Source organism: Lemur catta, chromosome 1 (genome assembly GCF_020740605.2).
Source record: "Lemur catta isolate mLemCat1 chromosome 1, mLemCat1.pri, whole genome shotgun sequence".
NCBI classification, from domain to species: Eukaryota; Metazoa; Chordata; class Mammalia; order Primates; family Lemuridae; genus Lemur; species Lemur catta.
In genome coordinates, this window is record NC_059128.1 from 20,084,941 (window position 1) to 20,107,529 (window position 22,589).

General features: G+C 38.0%; 1 protein-coding gene and 1 non-coding gene across 2 annotated transcripts in view; both read left to right on the forward strand.

Moving 5' to 3' along the window:
- Positions 1–2,068: 2,068 nt before the first annotated feature.
- Positions 2,069–22,589, forward strand: part of GTF2A1 (general transcription factor IIA subunit 1) — a 38,308-nt gene continuing 17,787 nt past the window's right edge. Inside the window, exons 1-5 of the mRNA XM_045562452.1 lie at positions 2,069–2,522; positions 6,656–6,757; positions 15,049–15,253; positions 17,620–17,684; positions 21,608–21,683. Of these exons, the coding sequence (XP_045418408.1) occupies positions 2,493–2,522; positions 6,656–6,757; positions 15,049–15,253; positions 17,620–17,684; positions 21,608–21,683 (478 nt within the window). The 5' untranslated portion in view covers positions 2,069–2,492. The remainder of the gene's footprint in view (positions 2,523–6,655; positions 6,758–15,048; positions 15,254–17,619; positions 17,685–21,607; positions 21,684–22,589) is intronic.
- LOC123630905 lies at positions 16,299–16,442 on the forward strand. The gene has a single exon (XR_006732839.1). It is a non-coding gene; the product is annotated as a small nucleolar RNA SNORA79 (small nucleolar RNA).

The following is a 22,589-nucleotide window of genomic DNA, read 5'->3' on the forward strand; positions in this document are numbered from 1 at the left end:
GGAGGTATGTAACAGCTAAAAGAGGGACTGGAAAACCAAAATATTTAATGGAATTCATAATGGCTACTTAAATGCCTGTGAAGGGACCTGGGTAAATATTAATCAAATGCTTAAGCACTGTTGTAATCTAGAAGGTATAAAGAGAGAGGCCAACTCAGAGCCTCCGGTTAGTCTGAAGGTCTTAAGGAGGCCAGCGCTGCGTTTTCCGCCTTTTATCCAATAATTGTAGTCCATTATTTCACAAGTCAAACCCATCAAAGCATACATCTCATCAATCGCCTTAGAGACGATTTATTCTGTGGAAAGCACGTTATACATTTTCTTCCGTGTCCTGTCTGCAGCGGTCTTAACCTTAATTGATGGCAAAACACTTGACCATTTAGTTAAGAATACCAAGTAGTAGGGAAGAAAACTCGGTGAAAGGTCAGGGATTCCATGTGCTCATTGTTAGGACTATGTCTATAAAGAGGTAGTAAGAAGTCTTCATAAAATAATATGCAATCAAACTTACCAGTATTGTTTAGTATACCTTTGGGGGCTAATTGGCCCCTAAATATTAAATGAATTACAAATGTTGATGGAATCATAATTTTATACAAAATACAAAGAACACTGATTTCCTGTGATTTTTTTTTTTTTTTTCTTTAAGAATGCTCCAGACCACGCAGCTGTGCAGGGAATTGCTAAGCAACTAAATATAGAGAATGGAGTTGCTGTGAAAAGAAATCTCAAGGTTAAGAGATATTCCCCACACCCATTCACTCCCATTTTTAAAGTATTAAGGGCCTCTGCTCTAATTTCTTCCTTCAGGTCCTAGCAGGCTGCATCTTTTCCTCTCTCTCGTAGGATGCCTCTGATATTCTTCAAATATGGTTTCAATGGCATAGAACTTTAACATTTTGTTTTGCTTTGCTTTGCTTTTTGAGGACAAAGTCCCTCACTCGTTCAGACTACATTCCAAGTCTCTCAAAATTCCTAGGAAAAAGAAAATTAGGTACTACGAGTTCTGCCTTCTAAACAGAGCATTCTCTGTTCTGCTTGCGATGTTGACATAAAGGGAGGATTTGCTTGACCAGAACAGGGTCAAACGCCTATTGAATTGCACTTCAAGACACAGACATATTCTTCTTGGTCTCTCTCGCAGCTAGAGGACATGTGAATCCGTGGGTTAAGGCCATATATTTCAGATGTGATTTGTCACTATGGAGTCACAGTATGTTAGCAGTATTTTTGGAAACCAGGAAAAGTTACCGTGCTGTTATAATCCAGGGGTTGGAGTTTCTTTTTGACATTTCCCCCACGGTGAGAAGTCACTTTTAAGTACGTGGGGTAGTGGAGGCTGAACCTTGGGGGAACTGAAGCCTGAGACTGACTTCGTAGCCGGACTCAGCGTGGAGACAAATTGCTCAGGGGTTACTAATTCAGGACTCTGAAAATACTGGGCTCAAATCAACTTTTATCTCCTTTAGAAACACGAACTCATTCCCGTGAGCTAAAGGCCCGCTCTCGGCGGGAGGCGCGAACACCGCGAAGCTGCTAGTCTGAGCCTAACTGACACACCGAGCGATGACTCCGCATTTAAAACTGTCCTGAATCGGAACGCGCCAGGGGCCGGAAGCCGTGCCACGTGACTAGCCCTCCGCGGCCATTCCTCGTGAGGCAGTCGCCACAGCCCCTCCCACATCTCCTAACTCCTCCAGGGCGGGACCGCGGAAACGTCGGACAGGCGGCGGCCCCAGCTAGCTTTGGATTCGAGTGACAGTAGAACTCGCGCCCTTTCCATCAGTGCTTTGCAAAGTTCCTCATTGCAAAGAACTGCCGGAGACTTCCGCCTGGCTGCCAACCACGTGGTCACGCGAGATTTGGGGAGGCGGAGGCCCGCCTTCACTACTCTAATCCCCGGGCTCCGCCCGCCCAGCACTCTCCACTGCGCGTGACGACATGGCTCGCGACGGCCTCCGCCCCGGCGCGCCTGCGCACGCGGCTCTCGCGGTGTCTCGCGCTCAGCCCCGCCCACCTCTGCCCCCGCCCTTTCCGCCCCTCCCTCCCCCTCCGCCCTGTCTCTCGGCGGCAGCGGCGGCGGCGGCGGCTCGCGCTGCTCGTTGGCTCGCTATATAAAGGGAAGAAGCGGGCGGACCGGACGGCTGGAGCTGCAGCCGGTGGCAGCAGCGGCGGCGCGGGGAGCGGCGACCGGTGGTGGTTTCCCTCCTTGGTGCGGGGTGGGGAGCGGGCAACGCCCCCCGGACCCCTGAAGGGTCGTGGTTTTTTTTTTTTTTTTTTTTAAGGCGATTCTCGAGGTTTTTAGCAGCGGGAGGAGTGCCCCCCCTCCTCCTCTCACTGCTCTCCCTACTCCTTCAGGATCGATTTTGTTTAATTCCCCCCCCAATCTTGCGGTGACTTGTGTCACCCTCCTGGTGGTTTTTGGTTTTTTTTTGGTTTTGTTTTTAATCTTTTCTCGGGGTTGCCCCCTCTTGTTTGTGTTGTGTGTGGAAATGGCGAACTCGGCAAATACAAACACCGTGGTAAGGACGTGGTTCGGTGGCCGGCGGGGGCTTCGTTCCGGCGGCAGCAACGGCCGGACCGGGCGGGGGCGGGGACGGCGGCGACTCCCGGCCTCCACTCTTCTGCCGCCCGCGCGGCCGCCGCTTCCCGCCTCGGGCGGACCGGGCCGGGGCGCCGGGCGGCGGGCGCGGGGGGGCGCCGAGGGCTCGGGCCGCGGGGAGGGCGGGGGCGCCGGCGGGGCCTGGGGCCGCCGCGGGCCGGGCCGCGCCGCACAGGCGGTTGGGCCCGGGCGGGCGCGCGGCCCCGGCCCCGGCCCCAAGTCCCGGCGGGAGGGCGGGCGGGCGGGCAGCCGCCGCTTCCCCCGAAGGGGCCAGTCCGCGCTGACTCGGCGTGGACTCCCCGAGCAGCCTCAGAACAAAAACCGTGTCTGGGGAATTGGGCGAATCCCCGAGACCCACCATAATCCACTTTAATGCGGTGGAAGGTTAATGGTTACTTTGGGGGTTACTTTGGGATTTTCCTGGCGGTTGTGCTTTGGGAACCTTCACTGGGGCCATTTTATGTTTTTTTTAAAAAGGACGAAGGTTGAAAAGCACTTACCTCAGTTCCTTCCGAAAGGGTAAAATGGCGAAGGGGAAGCAAAACCCCCATCGTATCTTCGACTAGCAAAAGCACCAAAACAAACCAAAAAAGCCTACAGTGGTCAAAGTGCCCCTGCTTTCGCCTTGAAATTTGCCTGCTTCTTCCAGTTTGTCCCTTTTTGGTTACTTGCGATCACGTAGGTTTGCAAAAAGCAGTCACATAAATAACCTTTTCAATCACCAATGCAATGTGATCACTAGTCCACCCAACTCTTATTTTTATTATGACAAAAAAACACGTTTTTGTCCGGTCCCAATGCCGCATCCAAGCCCGCGGCCGCCTGACACCGTACCGTTGGCGACTCGGGTCGATCCATCATGGCTGCGGCCGCTTACCCTGCTTTTCAGTCCCTGAGCCTTGTGGTCCTCCTCCCTTTGGCTGCCCTGTTTATATAGAGCCATTGCCGCTCTCTAATATAGACTCTGCCAGGATGGGAAGGTGCTTTTCAGGCCTACGTCACCGCCTCTCCATTTAAACACCAGATCCGGCTTTAAATAGTGAGAGCTGCTGAGAGCGGGGCTGGGAGGTGCGTGCTCCCGAGGCGAGAGGCAGGCGCGTGCGGAGCCCAGTTTATTTCTAGGTCTTTTTCTTAACCCTGTACTTTCACACGCGAAGGGGGCTGCTTTCAGAACCCCAAGTTTTTGTTTTGATGCAGCCTCTAGGATTTGCCATCTTTGTTAGGAGAAAGGTACCCGAATTGCTGTCCCTTCTTTTTATTTTGTTTTTAAAATTTTTATTCATTTATTGTTTCTGAAAGAAAATTTTAGATTAGATGGTCTAATTGTTTCTCTTGCATTGGAAGGTGTGTGCATTTTTTTCGGGAATTTAAAAAACATGTTTTCTACCTTAAAGTGTTAGCTGCAGAGAACTTGGTTTTGGTAGTATTTTGTTCATCAGGTATTCAGAAAATATGCTAGAAATAAAGCTCTTAATGTTTCATTATGTTTTCCTATAATGTAAAAGACACGAAGCATTTCAAAGAAATAGATAAGTGCCTTAAGCTCCAGTATAGGACTTTATTTCCCCAGTACATTTATGTGTAGGGGAACTGTGAGTAATTAGAGTAAGGAGATTTATCGCAAACTGGATTTTAAAAAATTAAAATTCTAGGTAGAATTTTATTGCATTGGATATTAACATGGTATCAAATATGAAAATTTAATTTGTTTTCCAGCATTACATCGAGGAACTGACACTTTTGAAAGGAATTTTCTAACTAATCACTTGATAATGCTGCTAGTGGCCGTCTAATTTACCAGTTTTTAAGTTTGGAATATCTGTTTTTTAAAAATCAGGGCAAACTTAAATTACTTTGCATTTAGTAAAACGCAAAAACTTTGGCTCAAGTGAAGTGTAGAATTTTAAGGAATAATTTAAAAATTGCCTATTACAAATAGTGCCTGTGTACCCATATACTTTTAGAAAATCAGTATTTTGAGGGCTTTCAAATTGACCAATTCTGCTAAATTATTCTTTATGCATATACTTCATGAAGAATACAAATTTCCCTTCTTCCTTCAACTACAGTGCTTGTGACTCCATTAAGTGGGTTAAGTTGTGGGTTCATTAGGCACAAAGGCAAAATCTTTAAGCAAGATCAATTCATTAAAATAGAGTATCAGAAGAAAGCAGATTTGTACCTATAAATATTGGGATCTCCAAGCAAAAGATTTTTAGAGGTCACTGCCTTCAGAAACACCAAAACAACATCTAGTTGGCTGGAAAAATAATATATATCATTGTTTGAGATTTATGCTGCCAATGTAAGATCTATTGCTTCTTTATAATGCCTTGAGGAATTGTGATTGGTAAACAGCACTTTATAGATACATTTTTGTATTTTAGCAGTTAAATCACGTTAGGTAAGATGATACCCATAGTCAGATATACTTTCCTTATCTATAGAACTAGAATGTTAAAGGAAGCACTGCAGAGATGCCCATTTTACAGGTGAATAAAGTTCACAGAGGAAAATTTGGCAAAATTGGAAAGCAGTTTAGTGAGGAACAGTAAGCACAAGAACCTAGATATTTGAGTTGTTTTTCTGGTTGTAATGAAAAGGGAATGAATCATTTTTAATGGTTGGTTGGGGTAAATTGCACTGGCAAACTCATTTGTATTCTTGTCTACGTAAAATGACCATTTCTTAGGCAAGGACACATTTTTCTTAGAGGTTCCCCTGTGATAACTATTGCTGATAGAGATGGTAATGAAACATTTATTTCTGTCTGAAGTTGCTTTTGAGAGCAAACTTCTTGGTTTTATTGGGTAGCCAGTAACTTTACCTTAAGCAAGGTATAAAACATGAGTAATGATAAAACATTTTTAAAAAACGTTGTAAATCTTAACTCTGTGATAATGGATAGGATTTCTAATGAAGCAGCTCTAGTTTTGACAGCTAACTAGACAAACTTCCTTTAACAGGTTAGAAATAGGATGTGGGTTGGGCTTACTGTTCTATCTCCTACCTTTTGGCTTTTAGAAAATATTTTATACTTTTGAAATTCTTCACGTGTGTTCTCATTTTGCTCATTTTATCCTTCTGGCAACCTTCTAGAATGTAATACATCTCAGCCTTCCTTATAGGGATTTCAGAGATTATCAAGGGCAGGGAAAGGGACGGCTTCTAAGAAGTTTGGAGAAAATAGGTAGAAAGACATGGAGGATGTATAAATGGGGCCTAGGGTGGGAGGCTGTCTGATCTCCTATGTGAGGCATTTTTGACTCTCTCTTTGCCTCTATAAAAAATAAAATAATAAAAGAAGCCAGTTCCTCCACTTCCCAACCCACCTTCTTCAAGTAATACCAACAATAATAGTAGTAATAACAATAAAGTAAACATCAGGGATTTTCATGATAATGTTCTATAGTATCACTTGAGTAGGAGTAGAAGGAGAGAGAAATCATGGGGAAGAGATTCAGTGTTCCTTGTTCCTCTGGGACCCGGAATCCTGTTACTGTGGGTGTGTATGAGCAGTTTAATGGTATAGCTTGAAGATACAGACTAGGTCACAGAAACAGAACTTAGGTGATTTTTAGATTTGAATACTCATTAGATTGCAGATTATTACTAGGCAGATGACCACTGGACAGAAGATTCTCCAAAGTCTAAGATTTAGTGAGGAGGTTATGAAATATAACAGGGTTCAAACCAAGCATGGAATAATAGGAGCCAGACATAAGCAACTCATAAAGCAATTATTGTACATCACATTAGGTATTTTAACTACAACGTAGGAAATTGTAACTGGAAATTGTACGGACCTTGTATGTGTAAGGATCTTCTGTTTATGAATGCATTAGTCTTAAAACTTCTGTTAAAATACACAGTCATCAAATTCAGTTAGGGCAAATGATGTTTATTAGGATGGCCATATCTTTAAAGTCACATATTTTGAAATTAGTTTTAGATAGTTGGCAAAAATGTATTTGTTTTGAATTTGTAAATACCTGTTAGGTATTATAATCTGTGAAAAACTACCTTTTCAACAGTCTTATTTTTCCTTTAAAGCCTAAATTATACAGATCTGTGATTGAAGATGTTATTAATGATGTGAGAGACATCTTTCTGGATGAAGGAGTGGATGAACAAGTCCTGATGGAACTAAAAACTGTGAGTTTGTCTCTTTTTAAATATTTGTAGTTTTATCTCCCTAAAACATTCTCTTTAGTCAGAAATTAATCTATAGTTTTCCTGTAGAATAAACATTTGACTTTGCTGGAGGCGGCAACGTAGTTTAGTGAAGGGTGCTGTTTTTTTTTTTTTTTTTTTTTTTTGAGACAGAGTTTCACTCTGTTGCCCGGGCTAGAGTGAGTGCCGTGGCGTCAGCCTAGCTCACAGCAACCTCAAACTCCTGGGCTCAAGCAATCCTACTGCCTCAGCCTCCCGAGTAGCTGGGACTACAGGCATGTGCCACCAAGCCTGGCTAATTTTTTCTATGTATTTTTAGTTGTCCAGCTAATTTCTTCTATTTTTAGTAGAGATGGGGTCTCACTGTTACTCAGGCTGGTCTCAAACTCCTGACCTTGAGCGATCCTCCCTCCTTGGCCCTTCAGAGTGCTAGGATTACAGGTGTGAGCCAATGTGGGTGCTGGTTTTAAATCCCGACTCTACCATCCATTCTTCCTCTGACCTTAGGCAAGCTACTTTTCTATTTTAGTTTTCTTAAATGTAAGATAGGACTTGGTAGTACTTATCTCATAGCGTTGTTCTGAGGGAATAAATGTAATAACCATATAAAATGTTTAGCACAATGCCTGGCAATAGCATTTGCTATTATTGGACAGTTAACATTCTATGTTTTATGGTCTAATTATTTGACACGGCATCTAAGAGGTTTTTTTTTTTTGTGACTTTTTTAATGATCTTAATGTATTTATATTCCAAAATGTGTTTAAGTTGTAGGGATTGAGTAAGTGCTTGATTAAAGAATTTTAATTTCTTGAGTCAGATCCTTTATGTGAGCCAAATGTTAGGTTTTTAAATATATTCTACATTGGGAGCTGGTTTTCTGTCTTTTGGATTTAAGGAGAAATATTTAGATATTCTTTATTAGCATTTGTGTTTTCCTGGTGGTGTAATGACTCATGAAAATGTGGAATATTTTTTGCTCTTTTGGTTAGAGTAGTGGTTCTCAAAGTATTGTCTGTGGACTCCCTGGTTCCCCCCAGAGGTTCTTTCTGGGAGTCCTAAAGGTTGGCTATAAATGCCCAAGTCTGAAAAATCATAGTTCATCTGTCATTCTTTCAAGTAAAAGTTGTGTTCTGTGAGAAAAATGAATAGTTCAACTCACAACTCATATGCACAAGCACTTTTCCTTGAGTAACTGTAAATATGCAGCAGAAATGCTTTATACATTCTTTCCATTCTGATGAACTGAATATTTTAAAAATATGTACTCAGTGTTGTTATTAAGAAATTCAGTTTGATATTCTGTAATAAGATGTGTTTACATTTGAAAGATCTGCATAATTCACTGAACTTTTAATTTTCTTTTATTTCTTTTTTTCTTTCTTTCTTTTTTTTTTAATTAATTGAGACAGAGTCTTGCTCTGTTGCCCGGGTTAGAGTGCCGTGGCGTCAAGCCCACAGCAACCTCAAACTCCTGGGCTTAAGCAATCCTTCTGCCTCAGCTTCCTGAGTAGCTGGGACTACAGGCATGCGCCATCATGCCTGGCTAATTTTTTCTATATATATTTTTAGATGTCCGTATAATTTTTTTCTATTTTTAGTAGAGATAGGGTCTCACTCTTGCTCAGGCTGGTCTCGAACTCCTGAGCTCAAGCGATCCACCCGCCTCGGCCTCCCAGAGTGCTAGGATTACATGTGAGCCACCGCACCTAGTCTGAACTTTTAATTTTCAATGGCCAATGCATAATGTTGGAAAACCGATTCAAAGTGCAAGATAAATTAATAGACTTTAACAATATGAGAAGTTCATTGATATATGGCTTCATATTCTACATTGCAGCTAACTTTTATGAAGCTATCACTTAAAATACTGTTTCCTTTTGCAGCTACTTCAGGAGAGCAGATTGTCTTCATATACTTCAACCAAAACAAAGCAAATGCAGAGGCAGATATATGAGAATCTAGCTATTTTCCTTTAAGTCATTTCTCACTCTCACACAATTTTATTTGGAAAATATTTTTTTAGAAAAAAAATTGGTTAACATGTAATTGACACATTATTTCTAAATGAGTAAGTGAATATTCAAAAAAATCTTTGTTATAATTTCTATTACTATGAATATAGATAGATATAATTGACATATTCAAAAGATTTAGCAACCAGACAGCCAACATTGTTCAATAGAACTTTTCTGCAGTGATGAAAGTACTCTATATCTGTGCATATCGGTATGGTAGCCATTAGCCACATGTGACTATTAAGCACTAGAAATGAGGTTAGTGTGAGGAACTGAATTTCTGTTAATTTTAATTAATCTAAACTTAAATCGTTACATGTGGCTAGTGGCTGCCATATTGGACTGCTCATGTTGAGACATTCATGCTAATAAAACTAACAATCTTATATTTTACAGTTTATATATCCCCCTCTCGCCTTTTGGGCCATTTTACAAACTTTTCTCAAAATCTTGTATGAGCTATAAAGAATACACTTGTGAATTATTAGATTAGGAAGTAAGATAAGTGATAAAATTGCATGTAATTTGAGAGTTAACTAGGCAATGCAGAAAGGGAGATGATAAAAAAATTTCAACCCCATTCTTGAGGTTATCTTGAACCGCTGTGGGCCTACTTTAATGTGTGAACTATGGGAGGTAGAAAAACAAAAAATGCAGTCCTGGTTTTTGGTAAATCTGCATTTGTTTTTTTATTTATTCATTTACTTTTTTATTGAGACACCCCTCCCCCATGTTGCTATATTGCTGGAATGCCATGGCTAGTCACGTGTGCAAGCCCATTACTGGTCAGCTCAGGAGTCCTGACCTGTTCTATTTCTGACCTTGGTCAGTTCATCCTTTCTTAGGTAACCTGGTGGTCCCCACTCCTGGGAAGTCACGTATTGATGCCGAACTTGGTGCAGACACACTATTGGCATAATACACTACAACCCAGAACTCCTAGGGTCAGGTGATCCTCCTGCCTCTGCCTGCCAGATAGCTGGGATTATAGGTGTGTGCCACTGCCAGGCCAATCAATAAATCTATATTTGACTGTAAAATGTATTTGGAATTGGTGAGTGACTGTGGATGGGAATGATAGTTTAGAAAGAAATTTTCTTCAAAGGGAATTATAAAATCATCCTCATTTCTAGGCTGTCAGACGTACCCATATCCAAACAGCAGGTAAGTTCTATGAGAGCTATAAACATGGCCTCTCTTTTTAGTAAAACAAATAAAATGAGAAAAGTTTCCTCAATTTGAAATATATCTGAAATTCAGTTTGTCTTCCTCTAGTTCAGATTTCTCAGCCTTGACATACTGATGTTTTGGATTGGTTAATTCTTTGTTGCAGAGACTGTGCTATTCATTGTAGGATGTTAACTGGTCTCTGCCCACTAGATGCCAGTAGCAATCCTCAGTTGTGACCAAAAGTGCCTCCAGACGTTGCCAAACATCTCTGGGGTGTAAAATCACCCCCGGTTGAGGACCACTAGTTTAAATATACCTTAGTTATGTATAGGTACTTGATATACTCTAGTTATATATAAATATTTGGATCATAAATTGAATAATAATCTGCTATTTCATTTGCTCTTGGGGAAAGCACTGTTTCTCCAGCATTATTTCTTGGGAGCCTAGAAATGTAATATGTTTTATCCAAGAGCTAGGTATTTTGTGAAAGTAGGAGAATCCTTCAGAATTTCTAGCACAGCATACTGCCAGGGAGCAGTAGTTCTCATCGCATTTTAATAGATGAGAAAGTAGACTTGGAATATGCTTTGACAAGGTCATTTAGCTAATAAGTGATAGAGATGTGAACCTAGGCCTTTTGTCTCCGTGTGACATACAATGTTAACAGTAAGAAGGAAGGTACAAGAGTTGTAACTAGATCTGGGGTTGGTGATGGGTGGTACCTGAGATGGTTTTGAGAGTCAGTCACCTGCTCTAATAGCAGGAGTACAGTTTAGAGATTAGGAATTTAGACTAGAGCTGGGATTAGGGTGAAGCAAGCGAGATGCCTAGGGTGCAGAATTCAAAGAGACATTGTCTCTCAAGGTCCAGCTGTGAGTGGGACACTGGAGTTAGACCACCTAACTTAATGTACCAGTTTGGCCTGCTATTAGTTGGTGATCTTGGATAATTTACCTATCTTGTTGTTCTTCATGTTCTTTTTCCATAAAAGGGAGCTGATAATAGTATCTGGAGCTGATAATAGTATCTATCTTACAGGATTTTGGTGAAAAATGAACCTGTACATATAAGGCACTTAGAAAATAGTCAGAACTCAATAACTTTAGTTATGAGTGTAGTTAACATGATATACATCTGAATCATTTTAGGAACAGAACATGAATTTTCAGCATGTCTAATTTCAGACACCTGGCAAAGATTACTGAAGTAAGGCTGCCAGAAATAAGAGTTAACTTGTCGAGGAAAAGGGAATACTGTGAAAATGAGGGAAAAAAGTTCTTCCTCTTTTCTAAGCAAAATAAATAAATAACAATTTAGTATCCCTGGTTGTCTTCAGTAGTATTAATAGTGACTACTGTTGCCGAAACAGTATTACATTTATTTTGAACAGTTCATATTTAAAATTAGAATATTTTGATAAATAAAATTAAAATTATGTAAAAATGAAATTGGAGAGAAACTAAATATTCAATGAATGTGAACTTTACATTAATTGATGTTACAAGCTTAATACAAAGTACTAGTATAGTATTGTTTTTGTATTTCCCATATTACCTAGAATAGTATTATGGTACTTGGTAAGTACTGATTCTTGGTAGACTACCTTAACCTCCCCCTGCCTCCTTAACCCCTACTCCCAAAGCTGTTGGAATTGTGTGGGGCCATGTTTGTATTTCGTGATGGCATTCAGTAGGCAGGAGCCCGAAATGTTGCATTTTCTGCACATTTCCTGTGGGACCATGCTGTATGATAAAGAATCGTCCTGCCTAAAATGTCGCTAGCATCAGCATCCTTATAGAGAGAACATTATTCTAGAAAACAATAGTTTGTTTTCCCTTTTCTTCTTTGAAATTAATATTAAATGACTGATAAGTTCTTAGTCATTTGTTAGATCCTGAATAAGACAGTCAGTGCTCAGAAGTAGGTCATACTTTAGTAGAAATGGTAGACTTAGTATGATAAATACAAAAATAGAAATACCTTTAATGTATAGAGGCAGTGAGTGATTGCTTTTCTTTGAGGCTATGTGACTTGACATTTCCTTTGTATAGGCAATTGTGAGGAAAGACTGCTGATCACAAGGAACAGTCTGAGGTTATGCATGCTATATTCGGGGAACTACAAGTAGTTTGGTACTGTTAGAAAATAGAATGTAAGTTATAGTAGCAGCTGGCATATGGTAACATATGCCTTACTAAGGAGCTTGATGTTTAGAGTGAGAAGGATTATCTGGGGTGATAAAATGCAATTTTTGGGCTTCTGTTCTAGAGAGTCTGACTTGATAGTGGTAGGAGAATGGGACCCAGAAATCTTTTGTAAATTAGTATTCCAGTTTGTTAGGTACATGCACACATGCCCACACATACATACAGAGATTAGTTTGCTGTGGATCCAGTTTTTAAGCAGAAGATACCATATTTGTAAATTTTAGAAAATTCATCTTAACAACAACGTGGAAGTGTTTCCCAAACTTCTTGGCTCGGACTCGCCTTAGGACATAATAGTATTTAACATTTGATTAAATCTGTGTAACAGTACTCTGTGCAATACAACCTGGCATTTTCTTTATTTCATTTACAAAAAAATTCTAAATTGACTTTTTATGACCCATCGGTGGGTTGGAGTCCCCATTGGTTCTTTAGATTTAAAAGCAACTGTTCTCACTTTAGCACACATCAGAATAACCTGAACAGTTTATTAAAATAGGTTATTAGTTCCACCCCCAGAGCTACTGATTGAGTATGTCTGGGGTGGGACCTGAGAGTTAGCATTTTTAACAAGTTCCCATTGGATCCTGATGTTTTTGGCTCTGGAACTGCATTTTTAGGACCACTGATTTATAGAGGATAGATTGGAAGTACAAGTTTCCATTGAAGTGTAGGTTCTGTGAGGACAAGGACTTTTGTCGGGTTTATTCACTCTCCTCAATGCTTGTAACACGGTGTGGCATGTAGGAGATACTCAGTAATTGTTCGTAGAATGCATGACTTGATGCAGGATTCACTGAGCTCCATCACTACATCACTGCACTTTGCAGTAATAGTGGGCGGGAAGGACCAGGGCCATAATAGTAGGCATAGATTGGAACAATGCTTCAGAAGGGAAATAGACAATAATGATGGGGTGGATTCTGACTCCTAGGTTGTTGACTTGGGTGGCTAGGTAAGTTGTGGTACCCAGCACTTAGCCACACATAATATGTATTCATTAGTATTTGCCATTATCACAGAAGCTTCATTTGAGGTGATGGGTCCAGATTACATGGGTAGACCAATTGGAGGTGATAAAAGTGAAGCATTAAATTTAGAAAATTATGGTTTAAAAAACTTACTTAAAGCATTAATTAATAGGACTTTTTTACCATGATTTTTGGCTTATAAGAAACGAGGCTTTGTTTTGGAAGAGAGGAAAAAATGTAGAAGATTTGGGTGATAGCAGAGTGTTTGGAAACTTTACTATGTATAATACATTAGTCATGATGTGTTTTATTCGGCATGTAAGTGCCTATTTTAATGCTATGCTAAATGCCCACTTTACAGAGATGAATTAGACAAAACATGGACTCTGAAAAAGTAGTGCTTTGTTACCACAGGAAGAAACTAGCTGTTTTTAGTCTGGAATTAGCAGAGACTTAGATTTATCAGCTGGAAGTGAGTTCAGAAGTAATCTAATTCAGTTTGCCCCTGTTTTAGGTGACAAACTGCCCAAGAAAAATAAATGATTTGGTCACATTAATGGCCAAACCAGAACTAACTGGTTTCCTGACTTCTGGTATAATTCTCTATTACACAGTTAATGCCACCACCACCAATAATAATATTAATAATAACTAACAATTATTGATCACTGACTTTATGTAAGATTCTAAGTGTTTTACATGAATATGTTATTTAATCTTCACAACAACGAGGTAGGTATTGTTACTATCTCTGTAAGAATAGACTTCAGGGAAGTCTAAATGCTACCAGGCCTGCTAGTGGGATGGTTACACTGGGAAATTGACCTTGGGCTTACTTTTTCAGTTAGCCTTTAGAAATGTGGTGGAATTGTTACTAGCATGTAGACACAAATCTAGCATGTCTAGAACGGTTGGAAGGTTCAGGAGATTATAAAAAGTCTCGGAGTATGGCAAAGGGAACTTCTTGAAGGATCTGATAGAAGACTCAGGTGAGCCTTAGGCAATGTCCTAAGAGCAAATCCTGGATGAGAAAACAAAGTATGTGTAGATCTTTGCATGCAAGATGACTAAATTAAGTTCCATTTCTATTTTCAGGAAATAGTTTGTGACTTTTTTGGTCAGTTGCTTATGGGGTTAAAGCTCTAGATGGAATTAAACCTGGTAGTGAGGAAATGTGTTAGGGAGAAGGGTGAAATAGTTGCATATATTTTGCTTTTTATTTTTGTCCCTTTCTGATTTTTTTCTATCACAGAACCTCTTCTAGGGTGAAGTGAAAAAATACAAGTGGCTAAGCAGAAAAGGATTATCAATCCTTGGCATAATGGAAGAAAGGGAAATTTCAAGAAATGTGAGGGGTTGAGAAAACCTCTAAGGCCTTCAGGCATTGCCGTTTCTTTTTTCTTATGTAGGATTGGACAGATGGAAAGTTGGGGTTTTTTAACTCAGGGATTGCCTCTGTTTCTCATTTTTTAGATGGATTTATGTTCTGTGTATGTTATTTAGGAGGAAGAAAATTTTGTGTTAAGGAAAGAGTTGCATAAAAATACTTACAATAATGTTTTTGCTATTATAGAGGATAATCTTTAATTACCAAAAAAGTTGCTTATATGAAACTCTTTGCTAAATAATATCTGATAATTAAGGGATTACTGTAGAAAGATTGTCAAAGATAAAAAAAGAAATCCTCCAGTACTCTGAAGTGGCAAAAATGAGGTTTGATACTTTAAAAATTTGTTTTCTTATTGTTTACATTGGGGTAAGAATTAGAGATTGATTATATTTTTGTGGCTGTATCAGCTTTTAAAATGAAAGAATTTTATAAACAGGTTAATTAAAAATGTTTTATTTGTATATCCAGAATTATTTTTTTTCCACTTAGAAATCTTTAATATTCTTTGCCTTAGTTATGGGAGAATAAACTAATGCAGTCTAGGGCAGTAGATGGATTTCATTCAGAAGAGCAGCAGCTTTTATTGCAAGTTCAGCAGCAGCATCAAACCCAGCAGCAACAGCATCATCACCATCACCACCATCAGCAAACTCAACCTCAGCAAACGGTACCTCAGCAAGCACAGACCCAGCAGGTCCTTATTCCTGCATCACAGCAAGGTGAGACTAGATTTGTTTTCCTACTTAATGACTTAGAAATTACATTTGTTATTTTGAAAGATGAGAAATACTCTTGGTTTCTTGGACTTTGTTTTTAAGGAATGCTTGGTGTACCTTGAAAAATAAAAGACTATTGACTTTGGTTTTTTCTTCCCCTTTCTGTTAGCTGAGAGGTGTATGTGTATATAAATTTGTATAAAATGTGGATTCTGTTTACTAAGGGCTTTATTTTATATAGTAAAATAGTTGTCTGCATTCTTTATGAAACATGTTCCTTTAAAGACATGTTTCAGTTTAGTTTTTATGAATATATCCTTAGTTTTTCATTTTTTTTGAGGCAGTCTTGCTTTGTTGCCCCAGAGAGTGCAATGGCGTAATCATAGCTCACTGCAACTTCGAACTCCTGGGCTCAAGTGATCCTTCTGCCTCAGCCTCCTGAGTAGCTGGGATTGCAGGTGCACGCCACCATGCCCAGCTAATTTTTTCTAGTTTTACTAGGGATGGGGTCTCGATCTTGCTCAGGTTAGTTTTGAACTCCTGACCTCAAGCAGTCCTTCCACCTCAGCCTCCCAGAATGTTAGGATTACAGCTAGACTGTGTCCTCGGTGCTTTGCATTCCAAGTCATTTTGTAGATACTGTTTCACTGATGCCTTGTAAGAGCTTGTACAATAGCCCTTGGCTCCATTTCACAGCTGAGGAAAATTTGGGCCCTGAAAAAGCCAAGGAGCTTGATCCATTATATGTAGCAAGGGTTTTCCTGTGATGACAAACATCTATTCAGTTATAAAACTTCCTGGACCTTCTAATTCAGTGAATCTACAGTTACTGGAAAGGTCAATGAAGGTAATCGAAAAGTTTATTTTAAGGCAATCATTTAGTTAGCATTTGCCCTATCTCAGAGTATATCTAAGACTTAAAATTGATAGTGATACACAGGAGAAAGAGGTTTTTGGGTTATTTCACTGTTTATGTCAAGTAAGACTTTTAATACCAGATTTTAATCTATACGTTTTATCAAATAATTTTATCCTTTTAATCATTTTTTGATGACTGTTCCTCCTATTGCCTTCAGGCCTGGCACTAGGATTTTAGGTCATCATAAATTAAAATTTGATTTTCTTCACTCAGAGAATATTGGGATAATGGGATTATCTGTCTGTTCTCTGAAATTTGCGGAATCAAACAAATTCCTTTTACTGTTAAATAATATTACCATTATTTCTGATTTGTATTTTTTAAACAGCTCTTGAAAGTAACAGGATTCTGACAACTGTCATATGGGGAGAAAGGACTATGTAGGTTGAGAAAAAAAAAACAGTTATAACTTTTTGAATTTACTCTTAATGGATTAGTAACTCATTCCAACAATGGTATCATTATATCAGTAAAGTAGTTAATGCTGACTTAGTAAGACAAGATTAAATTGTGTGGGCAGATGTACAGTTTACTTAATGCACAGAAATGTGTATGTTTATGTGTTAGGTATCTCCACTACCTTATGTTCCTAAATTCTCTATTTTTTTTTTTTTTTTTTTTTGGGGGAGACAGAGTCTTGCTCTGTTGCCCGGGCTAGGGTGCCGTGGCGTCAAGCCCACAGCAACCTCAAACTCCTGGGCTTAAGCAATCCTTCTGCCTCACCTTCCTGAGTAGCTGGGACTGCAGGAATGCGCCACCATGCCCGACTAATTTTTTTCTATATATATTTTAGCTCTCCAGATCATTTCTTTCTTTCTTTTTTTTTGAGACAGAGTCTCGCTCTGTTGCCCAGGCTAGAGTGAGTGCCTTGGCGTCAGCCTACCTCACAGGAACCTCAAACTCCTAGGCTTAAGCGATCCTTCTGCCTTTCAGCCTCCTGAGTAGCTGGGACTACAGGCATGTGCCACCATGCCCGGCTAATTTTTTCTATATTATATATTTTTAGTTGGCCAGATAATTTCTTTCTGTTTTTAGTAGAGAGGGGGTCTCACTCTTGCTCAGGCTGGTCTCGAACTCCTGACCTCGAGTGATCCACCCGCCTCGGCCTCCCAGAGTGCTAGGATTACATGCGTGAGCCACCGCGCCCGGCCTTTTTCTATTTTTAGTAGAGACGGGGTCTCGCTCTTGCTCAGGCTGGCCTAAATTCTCTTGCATCCATAGAAATTGTCACTTAAATTGTTTTTATTGATGTTTTCCAGTATAGGGTGGGCATATCACAGCTGTTATTTGCAGTAGAAATTTGTAACATTCTGAGATACAAATGATTGAGAGCATTTGAATGCAGAAAAAGTGGAAAACAAAAAAAGTTTTCAGCATTGTATAGCATTCTTGTGATTATAAAATAGCCTCATGGTTTCTTGTTTGCATATGTTCTTTTTTCTTTTTGTAGCCACAGCACCGCAAGTTATTGTTCCTGATTCTAAGCTGATACAACACATGAATGCATCAAACATGGTAAGACTCAAAATGTAGCACTTTGGCTCTGTTTATTCTAACCCAAATTGGGATTATGCCTATGTATATTGTATATTAACTTGAAGTTCATTGAAGACTTGAACAAAACAGCTATTTTATTTAGTTTTCTGAGTATTGGATTTAGCAGCAAATCTAAAGTTTAGCTTGCTACTTAGACACAAAAGTTCATAAACTTATGCATTTCTTTGTTTAAAAATACCAAAGAAATGATGCTGTGTGAGAGCTGTTTCATCCCTACTATGAAAAATAGGTTTAGGACCAAACCTATTATGCCAAGTATAGTTCTATTTCAGGAGACTTATTAATTATAAGAGGTCAGGAATACTAAGCATTGTAAACTTTTTAAAAATGAAGATGAACTATTTGGATAGTTCAGGATAATTTTTTTTTTTTTTTCTTTCTTTCTTTTTTTTTTTGAGACAGAGTCTCACTCTGTTGCTAGGGTTAGAGTGGCGTGGCGTAAGCCTAGCTCACAGCAACCTCAAACTCCTGGGCTCAAGCGATCCTTCTGCCTCAGCCTCCCGAGTAGCTGGGACTACCAGCATGCGCCACCATGCCCGGCTAATTTTTCTATATATGTATTTTCAGCTGTTCATATAATTTCTTTCTATTTTTAGTAGAGATGGGGTCTCACTCTTGCTCAGGCTGGTCTCCAACTCCTGACCCTGAGTTATCCACCGGCCTCGGCCTCCCAGAGTGCTAGGATTACAGGTGTGAGCCACTATGGCCGACCCAGGATAATTATTTTTAAAACGAAACATTTAAAAATATTTGTTCTGATTTAACCATAACATGTAGCCTAATAAGTTTTCTTGTACTGTGTAAATTCTACCTTAAAATGCATTTTAGCCAGTTAAATTACATTAGGATTTTGATATTTCTGAGTGATATCCACTGAACTTCCCAAGTCCTCAAATTTTCAAATTACACTTAGGGTATATAACATTTCTCATCAAATGTAGTTCAGTTTAACTGTAAAATTCAGAGAACCCCTTCAGATTCTTAGAAAATCTTTACTTATATCCTTGAAGTTTTTTTTTTTTAATAAAACATTAAAACACAGTCTGATTAGAGTGGTTGTTCCAAACTTTCTCATAAATAGCTTTCCTTCTGTTTAAAATATAGACTATTAATTTCATAGAGTGGTGTCTCAGCTCTGACATTTCATTTTTAAATTCAGACAAAACTTTTATTTAAAGGATAAGAATCATTATTTGTGAAAGGGTCTCTTAGTCTATGTAACTAATACTGTCAGTGAGATTTTTTTAAGTTTCAGAGTTTTTTAAACAAAAAGCAATATTCTTAAAAATCACTTCTACTTTGTTCAGTGGTAAATAGTGAACCACAGAGCTCATTATGATTTATAAGCCAGATAGGAAGCAGGGCTCACCTACTAGACAAATGTCTGCCTCCTACATATTACTGGGCTCATAAATTCATACGTTGGCAGAATTGCAAGTTTCTACATGTTAGTAGAAATTGCAATTTTTAAATTCACAAATATCAAGGATCTCAATTTGTACTTGCAGTTCAAGTTACTACAGTCAGTTCTTTTGCATGAAAATTATAAAAATTGCATACCTTTCATTTCTAAGAATTTTTATTCAAAAAAATTCTACTTTAAGGCCCTAAATTTCTTTTTAACCTCTATCCTGTAAAAAAAATGTCACTGTAGGGTCTATATTTCAGTTAGTGTTATTAAGACTATTCCCTTGGGAATAACTTGCATCATTTTAAAACGGAAATTTGGCAATCACCTGTGGGTAGGCCCTTGTAATTTCGAAGAATTTTAAATGTGGAAGAGAATTTTGAATTAATAGTGTGTGTTAATTCTAGGGTATCAGTGGTCCATCTCTTACTTAATGGTCATATCGCTTTGATTCAAAGGAGCATGTATGTTTAAACAGATCATAGGTCAGAAATGTCATTCAGTAAAATGGATTAGCATTTATGTATATTTTAACATTTTGCTTTGGTATTTTTTGGTCATTGTTGCATGTACTGAAGCATAATCAATATAGGCTCTTTACCAATAAAAGTGTTTTGAGTATTGGTTGGTTTGCATTATTATTCTTAGTTCAAAAATAATCAGTAAAAATAGTTTTGATTTTTATAATGGTTCTGTGTACTTTAGAAATGAACATAATTTCATGAAAATGTGGGATAGTGATAATATTAGACAGAAGGCTATTTCAGGGAACTTACCAATATATCAAACCAGTGTTTCGAGTTCTCTTTGTGAAATGCTTGGTCTAATGCATTATTCACATTTGGGCTATGGCATACAATGCAAGGAGACATTTTTAATGGTCATTAAATAAAAGGTGATTTAGTTATGATATATGACTCAACAAATACTTATTGAGCGATTTGAATGTGTGGAAGGTGTGCAGGTGATTATTGTATCATATGTGCTGTATAGAAACTACTGTATCAGTTTGCTAGTAGAGGGAGATCTATTATCTTACAAAATAAGAATTGTAGTATTTAATATTGCTAAATAATACTTCTCAATAGTAAGTGGTTGTTAATGTTTCTTAAACTTATATGACCTTTGGTTTGCCTATATAGACAAGATTTATTTTAAATTGAATAGTTGGATATTTAACTTAAAGATGGATGAACCTGGTGAATTATATTAATAGTTGGATTCTAGAGATACAGTGGGAGTTTTAGGCTCAAGATACAGGGATTCCTTAGGCCTGTCAAGTGGCAATAACAAACATATTTTTTTTTTGAAAGCTATATACCTACAGCCCAGATTAGATAGTAGTTGTATTATTAACCCAGTTTAGTGTAATTTTCCAAGTTTTTGTTGACTTCTCTGGCATTAGCATCTCCAGAGCACATTTATATTTATTTCCTTAAGCTTATACAAATATGGGTGTTTCTAAAAATATATAGGCTAGATTGAATGCATGAAGGCTTGACTCCTTAAAGAAGATTGAAGGGGAGGAGGGAAAAAAAAAAAAACCAACCTAAATAGAGGTATAGTGAGATACATAAAAGTATTTAAAGCACAGAATATAAAAATAGAATGGTGTAATTCTTTTGAGAGAGAGCAGAAGGAGAAAACTCTCTAGAAGCAGTAAATCAAGAATTTATCCTCAATGTAAAGAAACGCAGAATATAATCCCATGTATATCTTTATAACTTAAATATCACATACTAACTCCATTTTAAAATGTAGACATTTTTTAAAGTTTGTGACTTTTCTTAAGATTTTTAAGGTCTTTTTTGTATTAATAAATCTATTATCAATACATGTTTTACCTAAAATATAATGCCAGTATGTCCCTATTTTTCTTTTTGATGATATGGCATCTTAGAAGAAGCAAAGATATAGTGTTTTCTATAGGTACCTGTTGCTTCTAGTAGAAATTTAAAAAGTTAAGAATTCTAAAAAGAAAATACACTTTTGCCTCAAGTGTATCGATTGAAAACAAGTAATTGAGGGTAAGGAAACAAAAAGTGGGAAAGGAAGCAATAATGGAATAGTTATTTCATATATTGTACTGCATTGTTCATATGGCTGTTTTCTAAAAATGTTGTATAGGTTAGATTGAGTATAGATAGGAAGGTTTGGTATTTTAAAGAAGGTTGAAGGGGGAAGAGAAAAAGAAAACTACAGTACTTGTGAGATTTCTTTAGAGCACATTCTCTAGGGAAAAAAACCAATTATTCTATTTAATTGCTGGAAATAAATAGGTCATTTATGCTAGGTTGGTCTTATGCCATTTTATAAGATGGGATTTAGTCTTATTGTTAGAACTTTTCATTTTGGTTTACAGTAAACAAAAAATTTCATATGCTATTAAAATATTCTAAAGGTAAGCAATGAGATCCTCTTATGTACATATGTGGCTTTGATTTTTTTTTTTCTTTTGTTTTTGTTTTTTTAGAGTGCTGCTGCTACAGCTGCTACCTTAGCACTCCCTGCAGGTGTAACTCCTGTTCAACAGATATTAACAAACTCAGGTAATTAGGAATAATGGAACCATTTTTAAATATAATTTCGAAAATTGTACCAGCTAGTTCTTATGTTTTGTCTTCATTGAAAGATAGGGAATACTAATATCTCTTTTACCATTAGGTTTAGGGTTATTAAAATAACTTCATTTGAGGGCTGTAGCATATGCAACTGTAATCATTATTGAGGATGCAGTAGAGATGAGAGTTGCACGTGAGCTTTTGATCCATGAATGAAAACCCGGTTATTGAATGGAAGTATGACTATATAAAAACACTTGTTTACTTAGTTTTTCACTAAACATATTTAACCTGCAAGTTAGTTAAACTTGACTCACTTTAACTGGTTTGTGATATCAAACTAAATCCTATAGTATCTTAAGAGCAAATTTATTGCATGCTATTATTGTACATAATCTCTCTTCATTAACAAAAGTCTGATGTCTAGCTCCTGTGTTTTGGCATATTAGTGTTTGAAAAATTTATTTACATGGATTTTAAGTGTTTTCTGTAATCTTAATTACATAGTTTTTTATTTGTTTCTAAATTTGTGAACAGATTAGGGACTTGTCTAACTACGTATTTTAATGATATGATTTGTTCACTTTTTAATTCAAGATTCTGGATCATCTAAAGCAACACGTTAGGGGGATTTAGTTCTTTGTGAATAAGCTAGTCATACAGTTAGTGTTATGTGGTGATGATAATTAGTTCAGCAAACTTTTATTGCTTTTAAGGAATTTTGAAACAAAGTACTATGGTGCTTTGGTTTAGGATATTAAATGAATTATTATGCCTTCATTTCTTTAAAGCTTTAGAAACTAACAGCATCTGAAATGTCTGATCTTCCTGCTCTTTCTTGACTCCTACCATGTTAGCAAAGATAATTTAAGCTTTTAATCAGTACTCATAATC